Below are 21,689 nucleotides of genomic sequence, written 5' to 3'. Positions count from 1 at the left end.
TCTTACACAGTGAAGTGAGAAGGGAGAAGGGTGGGGATGGATGTTGGTGCTCATAAACCTACGATCCCTGTGCTGTTGCTGTGTTCCTGACTCTATTCCCTGAGAGAGGTTACAAACGCTAGGCCTGTCCTGATAGGGTCGAGGATGTTTACAATGTGCACTTCACAGGGTTCTTCTTTATCCTGCTGCAGGGCCTGACGCACCAGTGTCAGATCCATGACAGGCATTCGTCTCAGAGAACACGTGTCTGTACCGGCAGGTGCCCTCGCAGCTCTTGTCCGATCCACGTTCTGTTTATTCCTACCAAGATGGCCAGTCTTCAGGAATGTCCTGAACAGGAAAGAAGTTAGCTTCAGGTGTATCGTAGTCAGGTGGGACCAGGGAGGCGACTCGACAACACACATGACATAACGGAATTACTTGTAGATCCAGAGAGAAGACAGAAGCACATCTCATGGGGCCAAATGAATGGGGAAAGCCACCCTGGACCTACACTCAACCAGTGGATGTGAGGCAAGAGTGAGGGAGGACTCAGTGGGCCAAAACCTTCACTGGGGTCCTGGTGTTTCCCAACCAGGAGCCCCTTGAGGAGGCCAATCTGCTGTGTTTAAAGCGAGCAGGCGTGAGTTCGAGGGAGTCAGACTCTGAGAAGTGGTCACTGCAGTGTAACTGCCTGGTCTAGGTAGTGTGGGAGTTAGCAGGGAGAGCCAAGCAGTTGTACCGAGCTGACAGATAACCAGGTCACCACTGTGAGAAACTGGAGGAGGCAGAGAACCAGGAGTATCCAGGGTGACAGAGCCCCGCTGCTGGTATGAGAAAGTTAAAGAAAGCAGATTTCACATGGATGCCAAGGCAACAGAGAACTGTAAGAATTCACTACAGTCTGGCAGGGGCTTGAGCAAATGCTGATCTATTTCTATGGGAATGGTAGAAAGTTAAGGTGCTTCTGTCCCAGGATGCTGGTTTTCCTCTGAAAATATCATCAGCTGACAGTTGAGGAAGACAAGGGGATGGGAGGGGAGAATTACAGGTATCATCGGGACTTTGATGAGGAGGAAAGGCCAGAGTGCAAGAGTGAGAGGCACGCGCACCCTGGCAGAAGCCATGTCCCCATGTGCCTACATGGGTGGCACAACAGCAAGAACAGCACCTGATATTATTGAAAGTTAAACATGTGGTAGGTAGCCTTCTACATTTCGTACCACGGCTGACCCCCACGACACCCCCGAGAGGTGAGTGCTACTTTAATTCACATTTTGCAGCTCGGTACATGGAGGCTGAGCAAAGTCAATGTGCCTAGGGATACCCCATGGAGTAAGCAGCAAACGTGGGCTGATGTTAGTCTGGTCTCCAAAGCCCAGGCTGGCACTGGGCAGTCACTTACAAAGTACTTGCTGACGATGTAGATGAAAGAGGAGCTGTTGCCAGAGAAGGCTCAGAAGAACCTAAATGTAGTCGTTCAGTTCATATTCAGCTTCGCACAAGGAGCCTGACACTTATATCTTGGTCATGAGGCAGGGCACTCTGCAAAAACTAAAATAAAATCTCTAGTACTGGGTTTCTCATACACAGCCAATTGCCTAAAAAAAAAAAAAATCCACATTTGGGCCCCTCAAAGAACCCACTTTTCTGTAATGACTGTGGCATCTTCCTTCTTTTCTGAGTGGGCAGTGCCTGAGTGGCACAGAAAAGCTATGTGTTGAATATCTGTGGGACAAACACAGTGTGTAACAGGAGGTGGTTGTCCTACAACACACGTAAAGTGCTTACATGTAGCTTAGAGAGCAGGCCAATAGCCCTTACAGAAACACAGATGTCTGTGGCTGATTCTAAATTACTTCTGCACAGAAAGTGTAATGTTCTGTGAGGTTTTAATTGGTTGAAATTACACCTTAGGAGCAGCTAGCATTCTGGTTATCAGGAATTCTCACGCCAAGGGTAGTCAGCCAGCATCACACCAGAAAGGCCACATTCCAGAGACAGAGCCACAAATACATTAACCAGATGACACCAGAGGTTTTGGCAATTAATCAGGGGGAGTGTCAGACATAGGTTTTTACTGGCAAAATGACAATTTATTAATTATTATGTATTTTACAGATGGTCTGCTCAAAAAATTCAGGGTAGATGAATTGGACAAAAATGCTTCGACAGAGTACTCTCCGTTCTTGAATAACCACTTCTAAAAATTCAAGAAGTCCTCAGTCTTGGGAGATGCCCTCTGGGGCTTCAACCCTATTGTCCTGGCTCTCCCATTGGTCTGGGGGAGGATTTCTGTTTTCCAGTTGCTGATGACTATGCTGGTAAGAGAATCCAGTTGTTTCTCAGCTCTCTAGAGCAAGGTGGGGTCAGAGTCCCCAGATCTGCACTCTGTAAGACAACACTCCCTAGCCAAGTGTGCTAAGAGCATTAAAATGTGGCTGGTTTAAATTGTTTAAAAGAATTCTCATTTTGAAGGTAACACGTTACCTTTATTATACTGAGTGCACTTCTACATAAGTCTTTACAACATACAGAATTAAAATAGGATACCACAGGCCGGCACCGCGGCTCACTAGGCTAATCCTCCGCCTTGCGGCGCCGGCACACCGGGTTCTACTCCCGGTCGGAGCACAGGATTCTGTCCCGGTTGCCCCTCTTCCAGGCCAGCTCTCTGCTGTGGCCAGGGAGTGCAGCGGAGGATGGCCCAAGTGCTTGGGCCCTGCACCCCATGGGAGACCAGGATAAGTACCTGGCTCCTGCCATAGGATCAAAAAAAAAAAAAAAAAAAAAAAAAAGGATACCACAATTCTTCACTTCATTCTGTTTTTAACGTAGCTACGAGAGAAATCTCAAATACATTTGTGGCACGGGTGCTATTTCCATAGGACAGTACCGACCTAGGAAAGAGAGCTCGGACTTCAAGATCGTAGGATGACTGAAATTAACTGGCTGTGCCTGTCTCCTGATGCATACTTAATAATTTTAAATCGGGGCAATATTTAGTCTGACATTATCTTTTAACCCGGTGAAGGCATTATCGGGTCCTTAACCCACCTTGAACCCTGTTGGCCACGGTATCAGAAAGCACCAGCAGTTACATGTGACCAAATGTCTCAGCTGTCAACCGTGGGGGGTGTGGTACGCAGATAATGACGTCGGGAGCAAGCAGGTGCCACGCTGTCTTAAACCTACCACCTGTACTCTCACGACATCCTATAGGGAGGGGACCACCACTATTAGTACTAGGGACTGCTCTTACTGATAGTCTCCATTTGACTTCTTGCTGATCTAAGTGCGACTGGAGGTTTTCCGTCTCAAAGGCAGAAGCCGGCAATACCCACAACCGCCAGCGGCTGCCTCCGCCCAGCGCCACTCGGGCCCGCGCGGCGCAGCCAATGAGGGCTGCGGAGGCGACAGACGTCAGTCCCTCCAAAAGCCCTCGCTAATTTCCGCCCAGCTTTCTCTCGCCCGGCCCCTGTACTGGGGCATTGGGCTGAAGCCACTGGCGGCCATCTTGGGTGCGGGCGGAAATGAAATTAAAACTCACATAGTAAAAGTCTGAAAGTTCAAGTCAGCAGCGAGTGGCACGTTCGACCCACAGGTCCAGAAAACAGACGTCGCAGAGCGACTAGGCGGCTGGAAGCAGTGAGGGAAACGCTAAGCTCGGCACCGGCGCCCATACTCAAGATGGCAGCTGCCTGAGAATCACCTGTGCGGGCGCTCTATCTCGGTTCCGGGTATGTTCGCCTCTCTGGTGGCGGCAGAGGGGTGAAGGCTGGCATTCCGTCCTGTTTCCGGGGCCGTCTCTAAGGTGTCGCAGGGACCCGACCCTAGAAGATTGTGGGTGTAGTGGGTACATCTCACGGGGGAGGCGAGGGTGGCTGGTGTCCACAGGGGGCGAAGAGGGGAACGGAGCCACGACCCCCGGCCTCCTCCCCCGCCGCCCTCCCGCAGGTAACTGGGAGCCCCGCGCTGCGTCCTCCGTCCGTGCGAGACCGGGCCGCGGGGCAGGGGGCTGCGACCCGGAGAGGAGGCGGTGGGCGCGCGCCCCGCTCGCGGGTCCGCGCTCGGCGCGGCGCCGGCTGCCGGTTGAGCTCCGCGCTCCACCGCCAAGCCGCGTCTCCTTGCTCTTTGCGGGGCGCCCTTCCACTCGGGGCTTCGCGGGAGATCGGGGCTCCCGAAGGAGGTCGGGGAGTCGGCCTCGCGGGGAGGTGTGGAAGGTGAGGGGCCAGCAAGCTAAAGCGCCTCCCGGCCCCTGCGCTGCCCGGCCGCGGTCGCGGCGGGCGGGCCGGGACGGTGCCCGGGGGAGCCTGGGGTCGCCTCTGCCTTTGGCAGGGAGGCTTTAGTCGCGTTCCAAGACCGGTGCCCGGGCGCCCGAGGCCCAGCTGGCCCGTGCCTTTGCGTGTAGGATAAAATGAGACATTGCACGGAAGGTTGTGTTTAGGAAACCATGTGAGCTAACAGAGTCGGATCCTGGATTTTGGAATCACGGTTAGTGTTGTATTAAAGGACGCGTGTGCATATCCAGTGATATCGCCAAGCTGAATCATAGTTATTTTGGTCCGTAAAGACTTCGTGTATTGCTGCTCAGCCAGCAGTGCTGGACTGGATGCTGAGCCGTATCATAGGTTATCATTAGATACGGAGGTTTTCTGTTTTTCAACGCAGTGCACATCCTTCGAACTGACCCTGGAATCTTTATCTTTGGAACTTCAAGCCTAGGGAGCTAGGATTAAATAATCTGGATTAATTGCTGGATAAAACAGAGATTTTTTTTGAAGGACACAGGTTTCTTAGCTGAGTGTCCGAGTTGCCCGGGAAACTAAACAAGGGCTTTCGAAATCCACAGGTGTTCCAGAAACTTCGTGTGTTACCTAAGCAGGCAGAAAGGTGGAGAGAGGGAGGGAGGTAAACGGATCGTTACGGGGAAGACGGAGATGTATATTCAAGTCAGACACTGAATACTGAGTGTTTCCTTGTGGGGTGAGAGGCTAAATTCTGCAGAATCCCTGTGCTGTGAGATTAGAACGTCCTCTTCACCTTCTCCGGACTTTTCAGTTTCGAAGCTAAGAAGGTTTTGTGTTTTCACTCCTTAAAACAGCAAAAAAAGAGAAAGTTTTGGAAGTCCAGGTGTTACCGTTTAGCTCTTAAATTTCAGCAAGTTCATTTTAACGGAATTATTTTTAAAGTATTGGTTGTATCAACAGTATTTTTGCTCCTTTAGATACAAATACTCCTTTAGATACCCATGTGTGAAGTGAAGAATTAAGAGTTCCTAATGAAGGCATTCTCAAGCTGGAATCAACAATGCATCTTCCTGGAATAAAGTTTGCACTGGACATAGAATATAACCCTGACACTCTGTCAGATCACACTGTATGTTGTTACTGGACATCTGTCAACTGTAGCCATGCTTTCACAATAAAATGGCAGCTTTTCTCATGAGTTTTTTAAAGAAACTGAGTAATCCCCTTTTCATTGATTAAAAAAATATATATTTTTAGCTTCTTTAAAAGACACAGAGAAAGAGAAACACACCAGAAAGAGAACTGTCATGTGCTGGCTCACTCCTCCTGTCCATCTGGGTCTTTCATGTGGGTGGCAGGAACCCAGCTGCTTGTGCCAGCTCCTGCTGCCTCCCAGAGTACACATTAACAAGAAGCTGGCTAGGGAAGGGACTGGAATCGGGTGCTCCAGTCTGGGGGTGCAGGTGCCCCAAGTGATGTCTTTTTTTTTTTTTTTTTTGACAGGCAGAGTGGACAGTGAGAGAGAGAGACAGAGAGAAAGGTCTTCCTTTGCCGTTGGTTCACCCTCCAATGGCTGCCGCGGCTGGCGCCCTGCGGCCGGCGCACCGCGCTGATCCGATGGCAGGAGCCAGGAGCCAGGTGCTTTTCCTGGTTCTCCCATGGGGTGCAGGCCCAAGCACCTGGGCCATCCTCCACTGCACTCCCGGGCCACAGCAGAGAGCTGGCCTGGAAGAGGGGCAACCGGGACAGAATCGGGCGCCCCAACCGGGACTAGAACCCGGTGTGCCGGCGCTGCTAGGCAGAGGATTAGCCTAGTGAGCCGCGGCGCCGGCCACCAAGTGATGTCTTTTTGCACCAGCACTCCTTGCCCCCTTTCATTTTTAAGTGACATTTTTTAGGGTGTTAAAATGCTTTCATAGCTCGAATTGTTGGTTATCCTGTAGTGAAGTCCATAATACTGGATCAAAAGTTCATGGATGCGATGAGGTCCAATAGTCCCACAAAGGAGTCTTTTGCTATTTAGAAATTGGTCAGTTATGGGCCCATTGCCATTCTCTCTGCTGACTGCCATGCATCTAGCCAGGGAGCACTGCCCTGGACTCCTCACCGAGTTATCTCCTTTGTGGACTCCTAGTAAAACCAAACTGCAAGGGTTTCTGCCAAGGTCGTTCCTTGTCCTCAGTTTTGCTCCAGGTGTTGGTCTCCACAAGCTGTATTTTGTGGTTAAGAAGCCATCTAGACTCCCTTCAGGCAAATACTTCAGAGTAACACTTCAGCAGCTCATTCCTCTAGAGTAACCTGTCTTTCAGGCGGGAGTTAAGAAGTAGGTTTTTCCGTTTCTGAAATGGCAGTTGGTTTCACCCAGGCTACTTGAGGGAAGGGGTGCTGAGTGTGAGTGAGGGAAGTGACTTTGAAGCCGGGCTTCCTGTACCTTTGAGATGGAGGGCAGTATTGTGCCCCTGTTACTGTGACTGAGCCACTGCCAGTGTGTGTTTTGCTTACTCTTCGCTGCCTTTCTCTGTGCTTGCCCAGCTTCCTGCTTTCGTGTGGCTTCTGCTTGCTCTAGCCCCAACTCTTCCTCCTGGTAACCCTCTGCCTTCAGCTGTTCCGGCAACAGAGGAAATATCTTCTTAGTTCAGATTCCTGGGGGGAGAAAGTGACCTGGTCAGTTTATCTCTTCATTCAGGCCATCTGTGAGTTGATGTGCTTTGGCCCAGGGTAGGTACTCAGTAACTGTGCCCTAAAAAAGCCCTAAAAAGCATCTGGGTGCTAAACCTGACTCTCCCTGCTCAGCAGGAGGTGGCTACAGGCTGGACAGGCCCTACAAGGTAAGCTGCAGCACAGGGCAACTAACTGAGTTACTTTTCTTCACAATCCTGTATAAACTATTTGTAATTCCAGTAGAGGTGAATATGTTTTATACAGTTTTTTAGAACTTTTTGAAAACTTCTCTATCATTCTTAGGAAAGATAAACTAGTTAGGTAGGCTTTTTTTTTTTTCCCCCAAATCTGGGTTTGTTACAAAGTAAATAAACTTAGTTCCTACTCATGATACTTGTAGATGTGTGGGCGCTTTGAGATTTCATTTTAGGCCATTAAATACTCAGGTCACAGAGAAAGTGTTATAAGAAACTTGATCAGAGTTGGGGGTGATACAGGTGATCCAAGTAGAGAATCGATGTGTAACGATTATTGGGTATATGCTTATCTAAGGAATACAGGTTTTTAACTGAAAATTTAAAGGTCTTTTTAGGATTTTTGGTTGTGTTATTTGGAAGTAATAACTTCCTTGACACATTGCCAGTTGTTAAGAACTCTTTATTTAAAAAATTTTTATGTTATGATAAAGCCAGAACCAAAAGCTGACAGCTACAGATTTTTCAGTTAATGTTGTTTGAGCTACACATGTTAAAAAAAAATTGAGGCAATATTGAATAATCTGAGATTTCCACATCAAAATGCAAGCACATGGTTTCTCATGATGAAAGGCGTCATCTGACGACCCTGGAACTTCTGTCCTGGGTGGAACCTTCTAGCAGTTCCTTTCATCCGAGTGCAGGTCCTCACACTGCTGGGCATCCGTTGCCTCTTATAACCGTATGAGTTTGTATCTGTGTTGCAAAGAATGGTGTGTTCATGTCATAGAAGATTTGGGAGGTGAAGGCAAGTGTGTTTTGTGTATGTGTATAAAATTACCTGTAATCTGACCCCTGACAGCAAGCTTCTCCTTTATCGTAATTTTTGCATTTTCTTTTTATTATTATTATTATTATTTTTTTTTTTTTTTTATTTTTTGACAGGCAGAGTGGACAGTGAGAGAGAGAGAGACAGAGAGAAAGGTCTTCCTTTGCCGTTGGTTCACCCTCCAATGGCCGCCGCGGCCGGTGCGCTGCGGCCGGCGCACCGCGCTGATCCAATGGCAGGAGCCAGGAGCCAGGTGCTTCTCCTGGTCTCCCATGGGGTGTAGGGCCCAAGCACTTGGGCCATCCTCCACTGCACTCCCGGGCCACAGCAGAGAGCTGGCCTGGAAGGGGGGCAACCGGGACAGAATCCGGCACCCCAACCGGGACTAGAACCCGGTGTGCTGGCGCCGCTAGGCGGAGGATTAGCCTAGTGAGCCGCGGCTCCGGCCTCCATTTTCTATATATGTATAAATTGATGTATTTTTAAAAAAGATTTATTTATTTGAGAGGTAGAGTTACGGACAGAGGGAGAGACAGAGAGAAAGGTCTTCCATCCACTGGTTCACTCCTCAAGTGGCAGCAAAGGCTGGAGCTGGGCCAATCCAAAGCCAGGAGCCAGAAGCTAATTCCAGGTCTCCCATGTGGGCAGGGGCTCAAGCACTTGGGTCATCTTCCACTGCTTTCCCAGGCCAAAGCAGAAAGCTGGATTGGAAGAGGAGCTACCAGGATTTGAACAGCGCTCGTATGGGATGTTGGCACTGCAGGCCGAAGCTGAGCCTACTATACCACAGCACCAGCCCTCTTGTATGTCTTTTTAAACCTTATTGAAGTATCATTAATATGGAAGAAGCTGAACATCAAGTATACAGTTTTGTGAGTTTTTCTTTTTTACAGGCAGAGTTAGACAGTGAGAGAGAGAGACAGAGAGAAAGGTCTTCCTTTCCATTGGTTCACCCCCCCAAATGGCTGCTATGGCCGGTGCGCTGCGCCGATCGGAAGCCAGGAGCCAGGTGCTTCCTCCTGGTCTCCCATGCGGGTGTAGGGCCCAAGCACCTGGGCCATCCTCCACTGCACTCCCCGGCCACAGCAGAGAGCTGGACTGGAAGAGGAGCAACCAGGACAGAATCCAGCGCCCCGACCGGGACTAGAACCCGGGGTGCCAGCACCGCAGGCGGAGGATTAGCCAAGTGAGCTGCGGCGCTGGCAAGTTTTGTGTTTTGACATTTGTAATCACCCAACTCCATCATCAAAATGAAGATGATATATCCATTCCTTCCAAGTTCCTCGTGTATCTCTTAGTATTCTTTTCTTCCCGCCGCCTCCTAACTGAGCCCCCTCCCCAGGCATCTACTGCAGTTTTCTTTCATAGGGTAGTTTGCATTTTCTGGAGTTTTATTTGTGTGGTGTGTTGGGTTTTGTTTGTCAGAGGTTATTCATTCCTGAAGTTTCCCTGTTGTTACCTAGCATAATTTTGAACATTAATGAGATGGAGCTTTTTCCCATGTTTATTGCCATTTGCATTTCTTCAGTGGCTTGTTTTCTTTCCCATCATTCTGTTGACCTTCAAGTGTTTTACTTGCGTTATAAGAGCTCTCCATTTGTTGACTTTTTAAATCAGTGTTACAGATATTTTCCGAATTGTCTTGTTTTTCTTATAATTTTAAGTTACTTTAGGCATTCAGAAGTTTTCCTGTTTCTGAATAATCAAGTTTTGCCACCTTTTTCTTTTTGAGGTAGGAATGTAAGTGGGTTAGGGAGTATGAATTATTCCGTTTTTGCCTTTCCACTCTGAAACCGTGTGTGCTGGAGTTGAAAGAGGAGCAGTAACTGCCTAACTGGTAACATGCCGGTTCTCTGGAGGTGTTGTTAGCAAGCATCGCTGGTAACTTGCTGAGCATTTCCCATTTTTATTGTCCAATGTCTCCATTCAGAGGGTTGCACAAACTAGTAGTTTTGAGTGACTTGATATCGTCAGTATCTCTTGCTCATGTTGTAGACAGAGATTTAATGTTTGAAATGGTTTTCTGTTTTCTTTTAGGTATTCTTGGCTTAGAGGAGGCGCTTCAGTACTGCCTTACTGCTTAAGGGATGGGATCAGAGAACAGCGCTTTAAAGAGCTATACGCTGAAAGAACCGCCATTCACCTTGCCCTCTGGACTTGCTGTGTACCCCGCTGTCCTGCAGGATGGCAAATATGCTTCCGTCTTCGTGTATAAGAGAGAAAACGAAGACAAGGTTAATAAAGCTGCCAAGGTACCATAATAGGGGACGGCCCAATAGTTAGTACCTTTTACTATCTTGTTTTCTATTTTTAAAATGTGAAATTAAACAAGGTCAAGGGAGGGAAGGGTGTACAGAGTAGCAGTTTATTCATGAAAGCGTAGTGTCCCTCATGAGGCTATCTCCAGCTTCTGGGCTGCTGAGATAGCCATCACTGGAAGCCTTCATAAAACTCAGTGAGAGAAGTTGTCAGTCATCCTAGTGTATTTTTCGGGGAGAGCACTGGGGAGACGATTTTGTGTGGCTAGTAGAAATGGAGATGAATCTAGTTTAGCAAAATTGCTGTTAAGTATTGACAGCATTTTTTAAATTTATATTTATTTTTATTTTTTAATTTTTGACAGGCACAGTTAGACAGTAAGAGAGAGAGAGATAGGTCTTCCTTTTTCCGTTGGTTCAACCCCCAAGTGGCTGCTACGGCCGGCGCACTGCGCTGATGCGAAGCCAGGAGCCAGGTGCTTACCCTGGTCTCCCATGGGGTGCAGGGCCCAAGCACTTGGGCCATCCTCCACTGCCTTCCCGGGCCACAGCAGAGAGCTGGCCTGGAAGAGGGGCAACCGGGACAGAATCCGGCGCCCTGACCGGGACTAGAACCCGGTGTGCCGGGGTTGCAGGCGGAGGATTAGCCTAATGGTACCGACCGACAGCATTTTGATTACTGTGCTAGTGATAGACGTGGAAATAAAATATTTTAGGAACTTCCTGATTTTTCTTCTCTTTCTGAAATACTGTGATGGCCTAAAAAGCACGTTAGATGGGAATGGTGCGTGGGGTGCCACAGAGGGAGCGTTGGACAGGAACAGTGGGCGGGGTGCCAAGGAGGGAGCGTTGGACGGGAATGTGTGTGGGGTGCCACAGAGGGAGCTTTGGACGGGAACAGTGTGCGGGGTGCCACAGAGGGAGCGTTGGACAGGAAAGGTGTATGGGGTGCCACAGAGGGAGCATTGGACCCAGACCCTTCTCGCTGAGGGGCCTTCCACAGGCCATTCCCCTCTGGAGGCTGCAGTCTCCTCCCGAGGAAAAGGGCCATTGTCACCATTGTACCCAGGGAGGGGTCCCGTGCTTTGGCCTGCTGGCTGATGTACTGTCAGGGAACCCCAGCCTCTTATTAGACAAAAGGACTCTAGCTTGTAGTGTAATTCAGTGCAACACCCAGGAGTATTAACCCTTCAGTGTTTACAGTGGCAGGCACACTATTTCCAGGTTAAACTTGATAGCTTTATTTCTGTATTACCTTGATTCTCCTTGTAATATCAACAGGCATGGGACATCTTTAAATGGTTTTACTTCTTTAAATGAGTATAAAGGATATGTTAGTAATCTAAAGTTGGCATTTCATTGGTCACACCAGGTAATGCTTTTGATGTTGTGTCTTTAATTAGGCCCAAATTAACGGTTATAAAAGGATTCCTCAGGAAAAAGACATGTGTAGCAGTCCTCTAAGGATGCATTTTCTAGTCATGGTTTTGGTAAAAACTAAGAGTAACTTTTGTCAGTAAGACACTAGAGATTTATAATCCTTTATTTATTACAACTAATTTTTTTAACTTTTATTTAACAAATATAAATTTCCAAAGTATAGCTTATGGATTACAGTGGCTTCCCCCCCACCACATAACTTCCCTCCCATCCGCAACCCTCCCATCTCCCACTCCCTCTCCCATTCCATTCACATCAAGATTCATTTTCAATTATCTTTATATACAGAAGACCAATTTAGTATACATTAAGTAAAGATTTCATCAGTTTGCACCCACACAGAAACACAAAGTGTAAAGTAAAGTACTATTTGAGTACTATACAACTAATATTTTTAAAAATTGTATTACTCTTTAGGGAGCATGCACTAAGAAAGGTGAATAACTCAGATCATTTATTTATTTACTCATTTGAGAGGTAGAGTTACAGACAGTGAGAGGGAGAGACAGAAAGGTCTTCCTTCCGTTGGTTCACTCCCCAAGTGGCCACAACAGCTGGAGCTGTGCCAGTCCGAAGCCAGGAGCCAGGTGCTTCTTTGTTGTCTCCCATGCGGGTGCAGAGGCCCAAGCACTTGGGCCATCTTCCACTGCTTTCCCAGGCCATAGCAGAGAGCTGGGTCAGAAGAGAAGCAGCCAGGACTGGAACCAGCTCCCATAGGGGATGCCGGTGCCATTGGCAGAGGATTAACCTGTGCCATGGTGCCAGCCCCCCTAAGTTGTTTTAAAGAAAGAAACAAAAATCTTTTTTTTTTTAAGCTTGAAAGAGGAGAGACAGAAAAAGAAAAAAGAGTGCTCCCATTGCTAGTTCACTCCTCAAATGCATGTAATGACTGGGTCTAGGCTGAAGCCAAAGCCCAGAACCAGGAATTTGATCCAGGTCTGCCACTTGAGTGGCAGGGACCCAACTACTTGAACCATCACTTGCTGTCTCCTAACAGGAGGCTGAACAAAGACTTCCCCTTAATGTTTGATGATTTCTGTGCTATACAAATTACAAAATTTGAGAGGAAAGATTTTTCCCCTTTACCATCTGTAGATACCCTTGTAAGATATGAATCAGTCTTTGCAAATAGTTCATATTGTCTCTTGTTCAGCCATCCCATGACTTTGAAAACCTTAGAGAAGAATCTGAGAAATTTGAGATGACAGAATAGTAATAGGAGTTTAGATTGTCAGAATGTTTCCGATGATCTCAAAAACAAGGTCATAGTACTTGAGAAGTGTCGCTCCCCCTCTTCATGGAGGAACGACACCAAGCCCTGCCTAGGCTTCATATCCGAGTCACGGCACCATTATGTCGCTCCCCGTCTTCGTGGGGGAACGACACAAGACCCTGCGCTGTTCTTTCGTCTGCTCGGCCCTCCCCGGGTTTGCTGCTGGTTCTTCCCGGGTTGGCTACTATCCCTTCCACCTCCGTGGAAGGGCAGTTCCCCCTGGCCACATTCCCCACTTCCGCAGGGGAGCGGCACACCGCTGGCCGGCTTTCTCGGGGGCTGCACGGGTTCCCTTAGATGTTCCCCATAGATGTTCCCGGTGCATGCCGTCTCTCTCCTCCTTTATAGTCCTCCTCCGCCAATCCCAACTCGGCTGCCCACACGCCGAGTACGCTGCTCTCCAATCAGGAGCAAGTCCTACAGTTAATTGGTTGAACTGGAGGCAGCTGTGCGGAAGCTGTTTACTTCTCTCCCAGCGCCATATTGTGGGAGAGCAGATGCATAGAATAAGTCTTAATTCCAGTAACTCAGTCTAGTCCGGATTGCTCCCCACAAGAAGTGTATGTCATTCAGTGCATCTAATGTTAGGAATTTGATGCCATCAGTATCTGAAATACTGAAACAGTGTAGTCAGCTCACTTCACTCTCTAGAGTTTGGGTTTCTGATCAGCTTTGGATAGTTTTGATGACTAGCTCAAACAGGTGTATTGTTTTCCTTGAAAATATTGGGTAACAATTTTAATCTTTACTGTTATAAATAGAAAATAACCGTCACAGTATACTGTTAGGCCTCTGAAATAACATGAAATGCAAGTATAAGCTCTGATTACAGAAAAACATGGGAAGTACTTGGGTCTGACATAGCTTCTCATTCTCATCTCACTTTTCTGTTGAATTCATCAGCTATACTTAATAGTATAAATTGCTCACTGGTGATTACAACTCATTTTTTTCTTCCTTCCCCCCTCTCTCCCTTGCTCCCTCTTTCTCTCTCTCTCTCTCTCACTCTCTCTTTCACTTAAGAAAGCAATTATTTATTTATATATTTGAAAGGCAGAGTTAGAGGAGAGGGATCTTCTATCTACTGGTTCACTTCCCCAGTGGCCACAATGGCCAGGGCTGGGCAAGGCTGAAGGCAGGAACTAGGAGCCAGGAACTTCTTCCAGGTCTCTCACATGGGTTCAGAGGCCCAAGCACTTGGGCCATCTTTCACTGCTTTCCCAGGCCATTAGCAGGGAGCTGGATCAGAAGTGGAGCAGCCAGGACTCAACTGGTGCCTGTATGGGATGCCGGCATTGAAGGTGGTAGCTTAACACACTATGCCACAATGCTGGCCCCTATGACTTATTTCTAATGAATTGCTTATAAGGAATGATAGATTCTAAGTCAGAATTTGTTATTGTAGTTCACTGTAATTTAGTTAAGGCTTCATGGAAAGTGCAAGCTTTTAAAATTGATTCCTAGGTGTCTTTATGCTAGGAATCATATAGGCGTCCAGAAATAGGTATATAGATACTAGTAATATGTATTGTTCTGGGAGACATTATCCCTTTCTCCATAATGCACTCGGTTGTGGAAGGACTGGTTGACATATTTGACAACCACATTGTGTGTGCTTCACAAAAAGGTGGAAGAGGTTTTTGTTTTTGTTTTTGTTTTTTTTTTTTTTTCCAGAGGCAGAACAGCAGTGAAAAGTTAAGCTTCCAAGGCTTGAGTCAATTCTCCAAATAGTTGTGTCATAACTGATTCTTGGAAAGTGGGAATAATTTATATTTCAGGCTAGAATCTCACATTTATGTTTTCTATGTGTGAAGATTAGTGTAAATAGTATTAATAGTCACAAATTATATGGTATTATTCATATTTAGCAATAAAGATTCTTACTCAGAATAGTGCTTGAAGGATTAGCTTCTAGTGCAGTGAATGGGATTGTGATACGTGTGTGTGTGTGTGTGTATTTTTAGGTTTTCATGTATGGTTCTTGGCTCATAACTCCCCAAGACAGGCCACAGAAGCTCAGTCAGTCATAAGACACTCCTCATTCCAGGAAGGAAGGTGGAAGAATATGGAGAGACAAGCCTTGTGGAGCTTCCCCACCAGTGCCTGTGCAATGAGGTTTTCATAAAACATGCGTCTGGGTAGCTGACATGAGGACATTCCTGGAGGGTAGTGAGCTGGAGAGCGTATGGAAGCTCCTTGCTCCTTCCCTCATACCTCTCTCTGTTCCTCCTTTCATAAGTGCTCTTTGTAGTATTGTTTATAATAAGCCAGCAAATGTAAGGAAGTGTTTTCCTGGTGTTCTGCCAGCCACTCTGTGAGCAAATTGATTGAATCTCAAGGGCAGTTTAGACAATCTCAGCTTAAAGCCACAGCTAGTCAGTCAGGCACAGGTACCTGGGGCTTGTGACTGGTATCGGATTGTGGAGGGGTGTTGGGGGAGGCTCTCTTGGGGACAGAGCCCTTGTTTGTGGGGGTATGGTGCTGTCTGTCTCCAGGTAGATTGTATCAGAATTAAGTTGACTTAAAGGACACTCGGTTGCTTGCTTGCTGGTGGGGAGAAGTTGCCATACATTTTGGGATCACAGACGTCTTCTGTGTTGACTTTGTGGAGTGAGAGCAGAGAAGGAAAAAACGGGTGATTTTTCCAACAGAGGATATAATAGGCATTAAGTAACTTTGAGGCAGATACTTGGAAGTCACTGTCATTCAACAACAGGTCACCTTTCTGCACCAGAGCAAGAGACATTTATCTGTTCAGCTGATGTACACTTTGAGAAAATATTCCAGTTATGCAGAGTGCATCCCTTGCTCCCTCTGTTCTTTGGAGCAGCAAAGGCTTGATTCAAGAAATGTTTGTGTGTGATTCTTAACTGGTAGTCTTTCCTGTGAGTCTGTATGCATAATTTATGCATCCTATTGAATGGGCCAAAGGAGTAGCAAGTAAGGTTCTTACAAAGTTAAGTGCCTTGTGTAGAATCCTGCCTTGTGAATCATTTCTTCCTTTACTACACAAGCAGAATCTCACTTTGTATCAAATATTTTGCACATAAGGTAAAAAAAAAAAGCAAAAGCAAAAATAAAACTTAAGATTTCATTTGTTCATTAGAGGTACATTTATTGGCTGTATTTCCCTGCCAGCATGGTACCTGGGACACTTCCTCTGACTTAGAAGTCTCCCCTGGGAACCAGGAGAAATCAAAGAGGGTCCATAAAATCAGAGGAAAATTTTGAGATCCCTGAGACATAAAAGCTGAACAAAGAATTTTCCCTGAACAATCAGAAGTGTTTCATGCTTGGCTTGTTAGCTATTTGGAATGATTCTTCAAGCACAGAGTTGAAGGAGGCTGCATAATTTTACATAGAATTTGCATCTCAGAACACACTTATAAGAAATTTTCCTCAATTAACCACACAACATACCATGTGCCAGCACTATTTTTGGCTCATGTTGATCTTTGCTGTATTTAATTGTATGAATTGTTTTAAATGCAGGTAAGCAAATTAATAAATCATAGTTACTAGTTACATTTGTACATATATTTTATATGAAAATTTTCTTCAATATTTTAAAATTATTTCTTGTTTATTGGAATGATCTAGGGGTGGGTAATAGCTTCCTTCTTAAGAAAATAAACAGGAGATCCTATTAGAGCTATTTCTAGAATTTGCAGAATTTGGAATTATAAGGAAGAGAAATTAGAAGGGTAAGCATTTGAATAATGGTTAAAATGCTGCTTGGGACGCCTGTATTCCATATGGAGTGCCTGGGTTCAAATCCTGGCTCTGCTGATTCTAGCTTCTTAGGCGAACTCTGGAAGGCAACGGGTGATAGCTAAGGTAGTTTGGTCTCTGCCACCTATGTGGGAGACCCAGATTGAGTTCCAGGCTCTTGGTTTCCACCAGGCTCAGCCCTGGCTGTTGCAGACATTTGAAGATGAACTGGCAGATGAAAGATCCCTCTTTTTCTCTCTTTTCTTCCCTGCCTTTCAAATAAATAGAGAAGAAAAAAAAAAAGAGAGAAATTGGAAAAACCAATCCACACATTGTCTTTTCCCCCTGCTCAACTAATATAAAAGTTGTGCCACTGCTGGGTTATGGACTCCTAATGCGATCTGTATTCTTCTAAGAAGGTATTTTGGAATGTTCAGTGCTAATTGCTAGTGAAAATGAAACCTAGTGTTTGATTGAAGGTTGTTCTCCATCTGTGTCCTCCCAGTCTGATGATTTGTTTACGAGGCTTCCCCAGTTACTAGTGAAATTGTACAGGGTGGACCCTAAAGCCTTAAGGTTGTGTAATTTCTTCTGGAGTGGCTGGGTAATTTCTAAGGAAAGCACCGTTCTGGCAGCTTAGGCTTTGCTGTAAAGACATGGTGAGATTATTATCTGGGCTGGGAATTTTAGACTCTGGTTCTCCTGAGTTAGTCAAAAATGGACAGGGATGGGAAAATTCAGAGCATATGGAGACCAACCAGAGGAGGAAGGAAACCCCACAGATTAACCTCCCATGTTCAGACACAAATTGTCTTATACTTCTCTGTGTGCACCATCTGAGTAACCAAGTGGGTAGAGCCAGTGCATCTGATAGGGGCACTGGTTCAAGTCCCAGCTGCTCCACTTCCAGTCCAGCTCGCTCCTAATGGCCTGGGAAAGCAGTGGAAGATGGCCCTGCACTCATGTGGGAGACCCAGAAGAAGCTCCTGGCTGTTGCAGCCAGTTGGGGAGTGAACCAGCGGATAGAAGAGCTCTCTGTTTCTCCCTCCCTCTCTGTAACTCTGCCTTTCAAATAAATAAAATAAATCTTAAAAAAAAAAAGAAAAGAAACCAAGTGGGGGGATGGGGAATATTTCATATTAGGAGTTTTTAGAATTGGAAGATTTCATACCCAAGTGATTGTACAACATAATTCATTTAAGTTTTGGAAAAAATTTAAATTCATTTTTTATCTTTTGGTGTTTTCTGTTTTGTAGTTGTATTATAGTTTATACACACACACACACACACACACTGTATCTACTTATATACATGTAAGTATCATGAGAGTACTTCAGAAAGTTTGTGGAAAAAATAATTAAAAATAAGTTTATTTTGGTGCAAAAAATTTTGAAATCATTGCATAATTTTTAAATAATATACATTTTCCATGAACTTTTTGAAAACTTCATTTATAAGGTACTTGCCTGACATTTTTATGGGTCAGGTGTGAGAACAGAAAGTTTGGCGTTTTTCTAGAAATAAAAAGATAAAAGTTTAAAAGATGCTCACCTTCTTTAAGAGAATTAAGTACTTGATAAAAAGGTAAAAAGAAAGAAAACAAGAAAAAATTGAAATCTTTTATAAAAGTGAGTAGTTCATGTTTACTGGTGATTCAGCCCTGGATAAGCTAAGGATAGTGCTTATATTTTTAAAGGGCTGTTAAAAAAAGAGGGGGAAGGAGGGGAGACTAGGTCACAGAGACTCTATAATCTTCAGAGCCTAAAACACCTGTACTATTTGATGCTCAGTGAACTTCTTAAATCTGTACATTCAAGATCTGCCCAAATAGAAGTTTCCAGCCATTTTCTTATTTATACCCTTTCTTCTTTTTTTCTTGTTTGGGGAACTTCAGTTGTTTGCACTAGATCTTTTATTATTGTTATACAGATTCCGAAAACTTTTATAATTTTTTTAAAAATCCTTTTTGTTCTTCAGACTGATTAACATCTTTAAGATTCACTGACTCTTTCTGAGTCATTCTGTTCCTGAGCCCATATTTTTAATTTTAAATTTCCAGCATTTTAATATTTATTTCTAAAATTTCCATGTAGTTATTTTACATAACTTCCATTTTTCTGCTGAGAACATCTATCTTCTATTTGTTTCATAACTGTTTTCCTTTATCTCTAGGAATGTGATTATAATAACCACTGTAAGTTTTTCTGATAATTCTAATTTCTGGGTCATTTTAAGGTTGATAGTTTTGGGTTATTTTTCCACTAAGAGTAGGTCACATTTTCATTGTTTTTGGTGTGTTAAGTAGACATTTTGGATTGCATCATGGACTTCTGAATCTCAAGTTACATAGATTCTTGGTTCTGTTATAGTCTTCTGGAGAATGTTTAATCCCCTTAGGCTCAAACTTCAAGTTTTTGAACTCTCCTCCCGTGTTTTCTGTAAACAGTCGTTTAAACTTAGTTTGTTCCTCAAAACTTTGCTCTGCTAATTTGGGTCTCTGCTTGCATAACTGGCCCAGGGGTTGAGTCTGAGAATTTGTGGGAGTGCAGAAAATTGGATTTTGTCCTTCTCCCACTGTCTTCCTTCTGGGATATCCTCCTTATACTCTGGCCTGCTAGGTTGCTTTCTGCGATTCTTGGCCAGAAACATGGCAAAGTTTTTAGTGGAGTTGAAGCACCTTTGCTACACTGCTCTGCAGCTTAGGCCTGCATTCAGTGCCTGGCTCTTAGAGTCCGCTGTTGTTTCTGACCCTTTGTTCAGAGATTATGTAGTCAGTTGTTAGGTCTGGGCTCCTAGGGGGCTTACATTGCCATAATGGAACTGGAAGTCTTTGTGGAGTTTAAGTGTTGGTAAGTTGCAGAAAGTCAGAACATAAAGTTGTGGGTCCTCTTTTACCTACCAAAAATTTGGAAGAAGGTAGGGAGCTTGAAAGGACTTTGAATGCAAGTACACACTCTTCTTTTTACCATGACTTATATGAAAATATAGTTAATCTGGCTTTTGAATCATTAACTTCATCACCTCTTTTGTCTGTATTTTTGAAGCACTTGAAGACACTTCGTCACCCTTGCTTGCTAAGATTTTTATCCTGTACTGTGGAAGCAGATGGCATTCATCTTGTCACTGAGCGCGTGCAACCCCTGGAAGGAGCTTTGGAAACATTGTCTTCTGCAGAGGTCTGCGCTGGGATTTATGACATATTGCTGGCTCTTATCTTCCTTCATGACAGAGTAAGTACCCTGCACAATGTGCCTCACAAGCTGTGATGTAGACCGGGGGTTGATGTCTAGGGCGGTACTTGTGTGTATAGAAATTAGTAAGTGATTATAGTGTTATTATTAGAAAATTTCCTGAGAGAACAGTGACACATTAGAAGACATCTAAAGTTTTGGGATTGGCAACTGGTTCTTTGTCGCTGGGCAGTTACTGTGCTTTACTGTGCTTTGCTTCTAAGTTTGGATAAGTCTGTACTGAAAAATACCTACAGCTGGTATTTGTTGTTAAGACAAAGGAAAAAGGTTTAGCATCAGCGCTGCTATAGACCAAAGTTGCTATTTGTTTTCAGGAGTTTTGTCTGATTAATTTTTTTTAATTTGTTTATTTGAGAGGCAGAGAAAGAGACAGATAGATACAGACAGAGCTCCTACCCTCTGAATAACTCCCCAAATGTCCACAATGGCTTGGGCTAGGCCATGCTGAAGCCAAGAGCTGTTATCAGTACAGGTCTCCCATTTGCTTAGCAGGATCCGACTACTTAAGCCATCACCTGCTGCCTCACAGGGTCTGCATTAGCGGAAGACTAGACTCAGGAGCAGCCAAGACTTGAACCCAAACAATCTGAAATGGGAAGTGGGTGTCTTGACTGGTACGCCAAACACACTGCCCCACATTTTGTATTCTGAAGGGAAAAATGACCATGTCTTAGGAGGAGACAAAATTTATATACATCCTTCCCCATTGGTGTGGGAAGGACCGGTTGAGAGTCCCAAAACACTTTATGGTATAACCACTATGCTTGGCTCCTCCATGAAGCTTGCCATTAACTATAATCTGGTGGTTCCTGTGTGTATTTCTGATCTGTTTCTTGATACTGGTGCTGAATTATTGTTTCTTAATGGTGTTAGTATTCTGAAGCATTAAGGTTTCGACAGCTCCCATGATTATAAATCATCAGTCACAGAAACACTTGAATTTGACTCAACATATGTTTTAAACTTTTTTTCTGTTCATGGGAGAAGGACATTTCAAATACTATTTTGGACATATAGTCTCTGAGAAGTATATTTACAGGTTCACATAATAGCCAGAACAGTTAATACAGTTACTGGGGAAGAAAACATTCTTTGCTGGAGAAAGGACATGCACATGGGAAAAGCTGGAACAATGTGCAGTTGCATGCAGGGACAAGTAAATGTCTCCTACCCTTGAATTCACTGCCCTAATTCTTCTCCCCAAAGACAACCGTAGTAATGATTGTATTATATTCCAGAGATGTTCTTTTTGCATATAAAGCATCAATCCATGTGCTTATTCTCTTTTTTCTCGAACATACTAGACATACTAGTCTCAATTTTGCTTTTATAATGTTCTATATAAAACTATGTACAGGAGCCAGGGCTGTGGTGCAGCAGGTTGAAGGCCTGACCTGTAGTGCTGGCATCCCATATGGATACCAGTTCGAATCCCAGCTGCTCTATTTCTGACCCAGCTCCCGAATAATGTGCCTGGGAGGGCAGCGTAGGATGGCCTAGGTCCTTGGGCTTTTGTACCCATGTGGGAGACCCAGAATAAGCTGGCTCCTGGCTTCTAATTTGCTCAGCTCTGCCCACTGCAGCCATTTGGGGGGTGAATCAGCCAATGAAAGACCTCTCTCTGTCACTCTGTCTTTCAAATAAATAAAATAATCATTAAAAAAAAAAAAACCCACTACATCCAATCATTTAGTGGGTGGTCATTTGTCTACTGGAGTCATTTCTGGTTTAAAAAAAATTTGAATACTTGATCCCTGTTCTCATTTTCTCCCTTCCTCTGACTTATTTGTACTATTTTTAATAGTTTTAAAATTGGCTCTTCTATGGTCTGTGGGATATTTCT

At 44.9% G+C, this 21,689-nt stretch overlaps 1 protein-coding gene across 13 annotated transcripts in view; it reads left to right on the top strand.

Moving 5' to 3' along the window:
• The first annotated feature begins 3,484 nt into the window (after window positions 1–3,484).
• The window catches only part of SCYL3 (SCY1 like pseudokinase 3), a 41,483-nt gene continuing 23,278 nt past the window's right edge, over window positions 3,485–21,689 (top strand). For 2 of the 13 annotated variants that reach the window (XM_051858400.2, XM_008264089.4), the window contains exons 1-3: window positions 3,485–3,719; window positions 9,951–10,165; window positions 19,640–19,825. In XM_051858400.2, coding sequence (XP_051714360.2) covers window positions 10,001–10,165; window positions 19,640–19,825 — 351 coding nt within the window. In that variant the 5' untranslated portion in view covers window positions 3,485–3,719; window positions 9,951–10,000. Of the gene's footprint in view, window positions 3,937–4,062; window positions 4,203–9,950; window positions 10,192–19,639; window positions 19,826–21,689 lie in introns of those variants that run through there. The other 11 variants (XM_070076863.1, XM_051858396.2, XM_070076865.1 and 8 more) reach the window with 10 other exon arrangements.

Source organism: Oryctolagus cuniculus, chromosome 7, assembly GCF_964237555.1.
Source record: "Oryctolagus cuniculus chromosome 7, mOryCun1.1, whole genome shotgun sequence".
NCBI classification, from domain to species: Eukaryota; Metazoa; Chordata; class Mammalia; order Lagomorpha; family Leporidae; genus Oryctolagus; species Oryctolagus cuniculus.
This window is presented reverse-complemented; position numbering and strand designations above follow the sequence as displayed.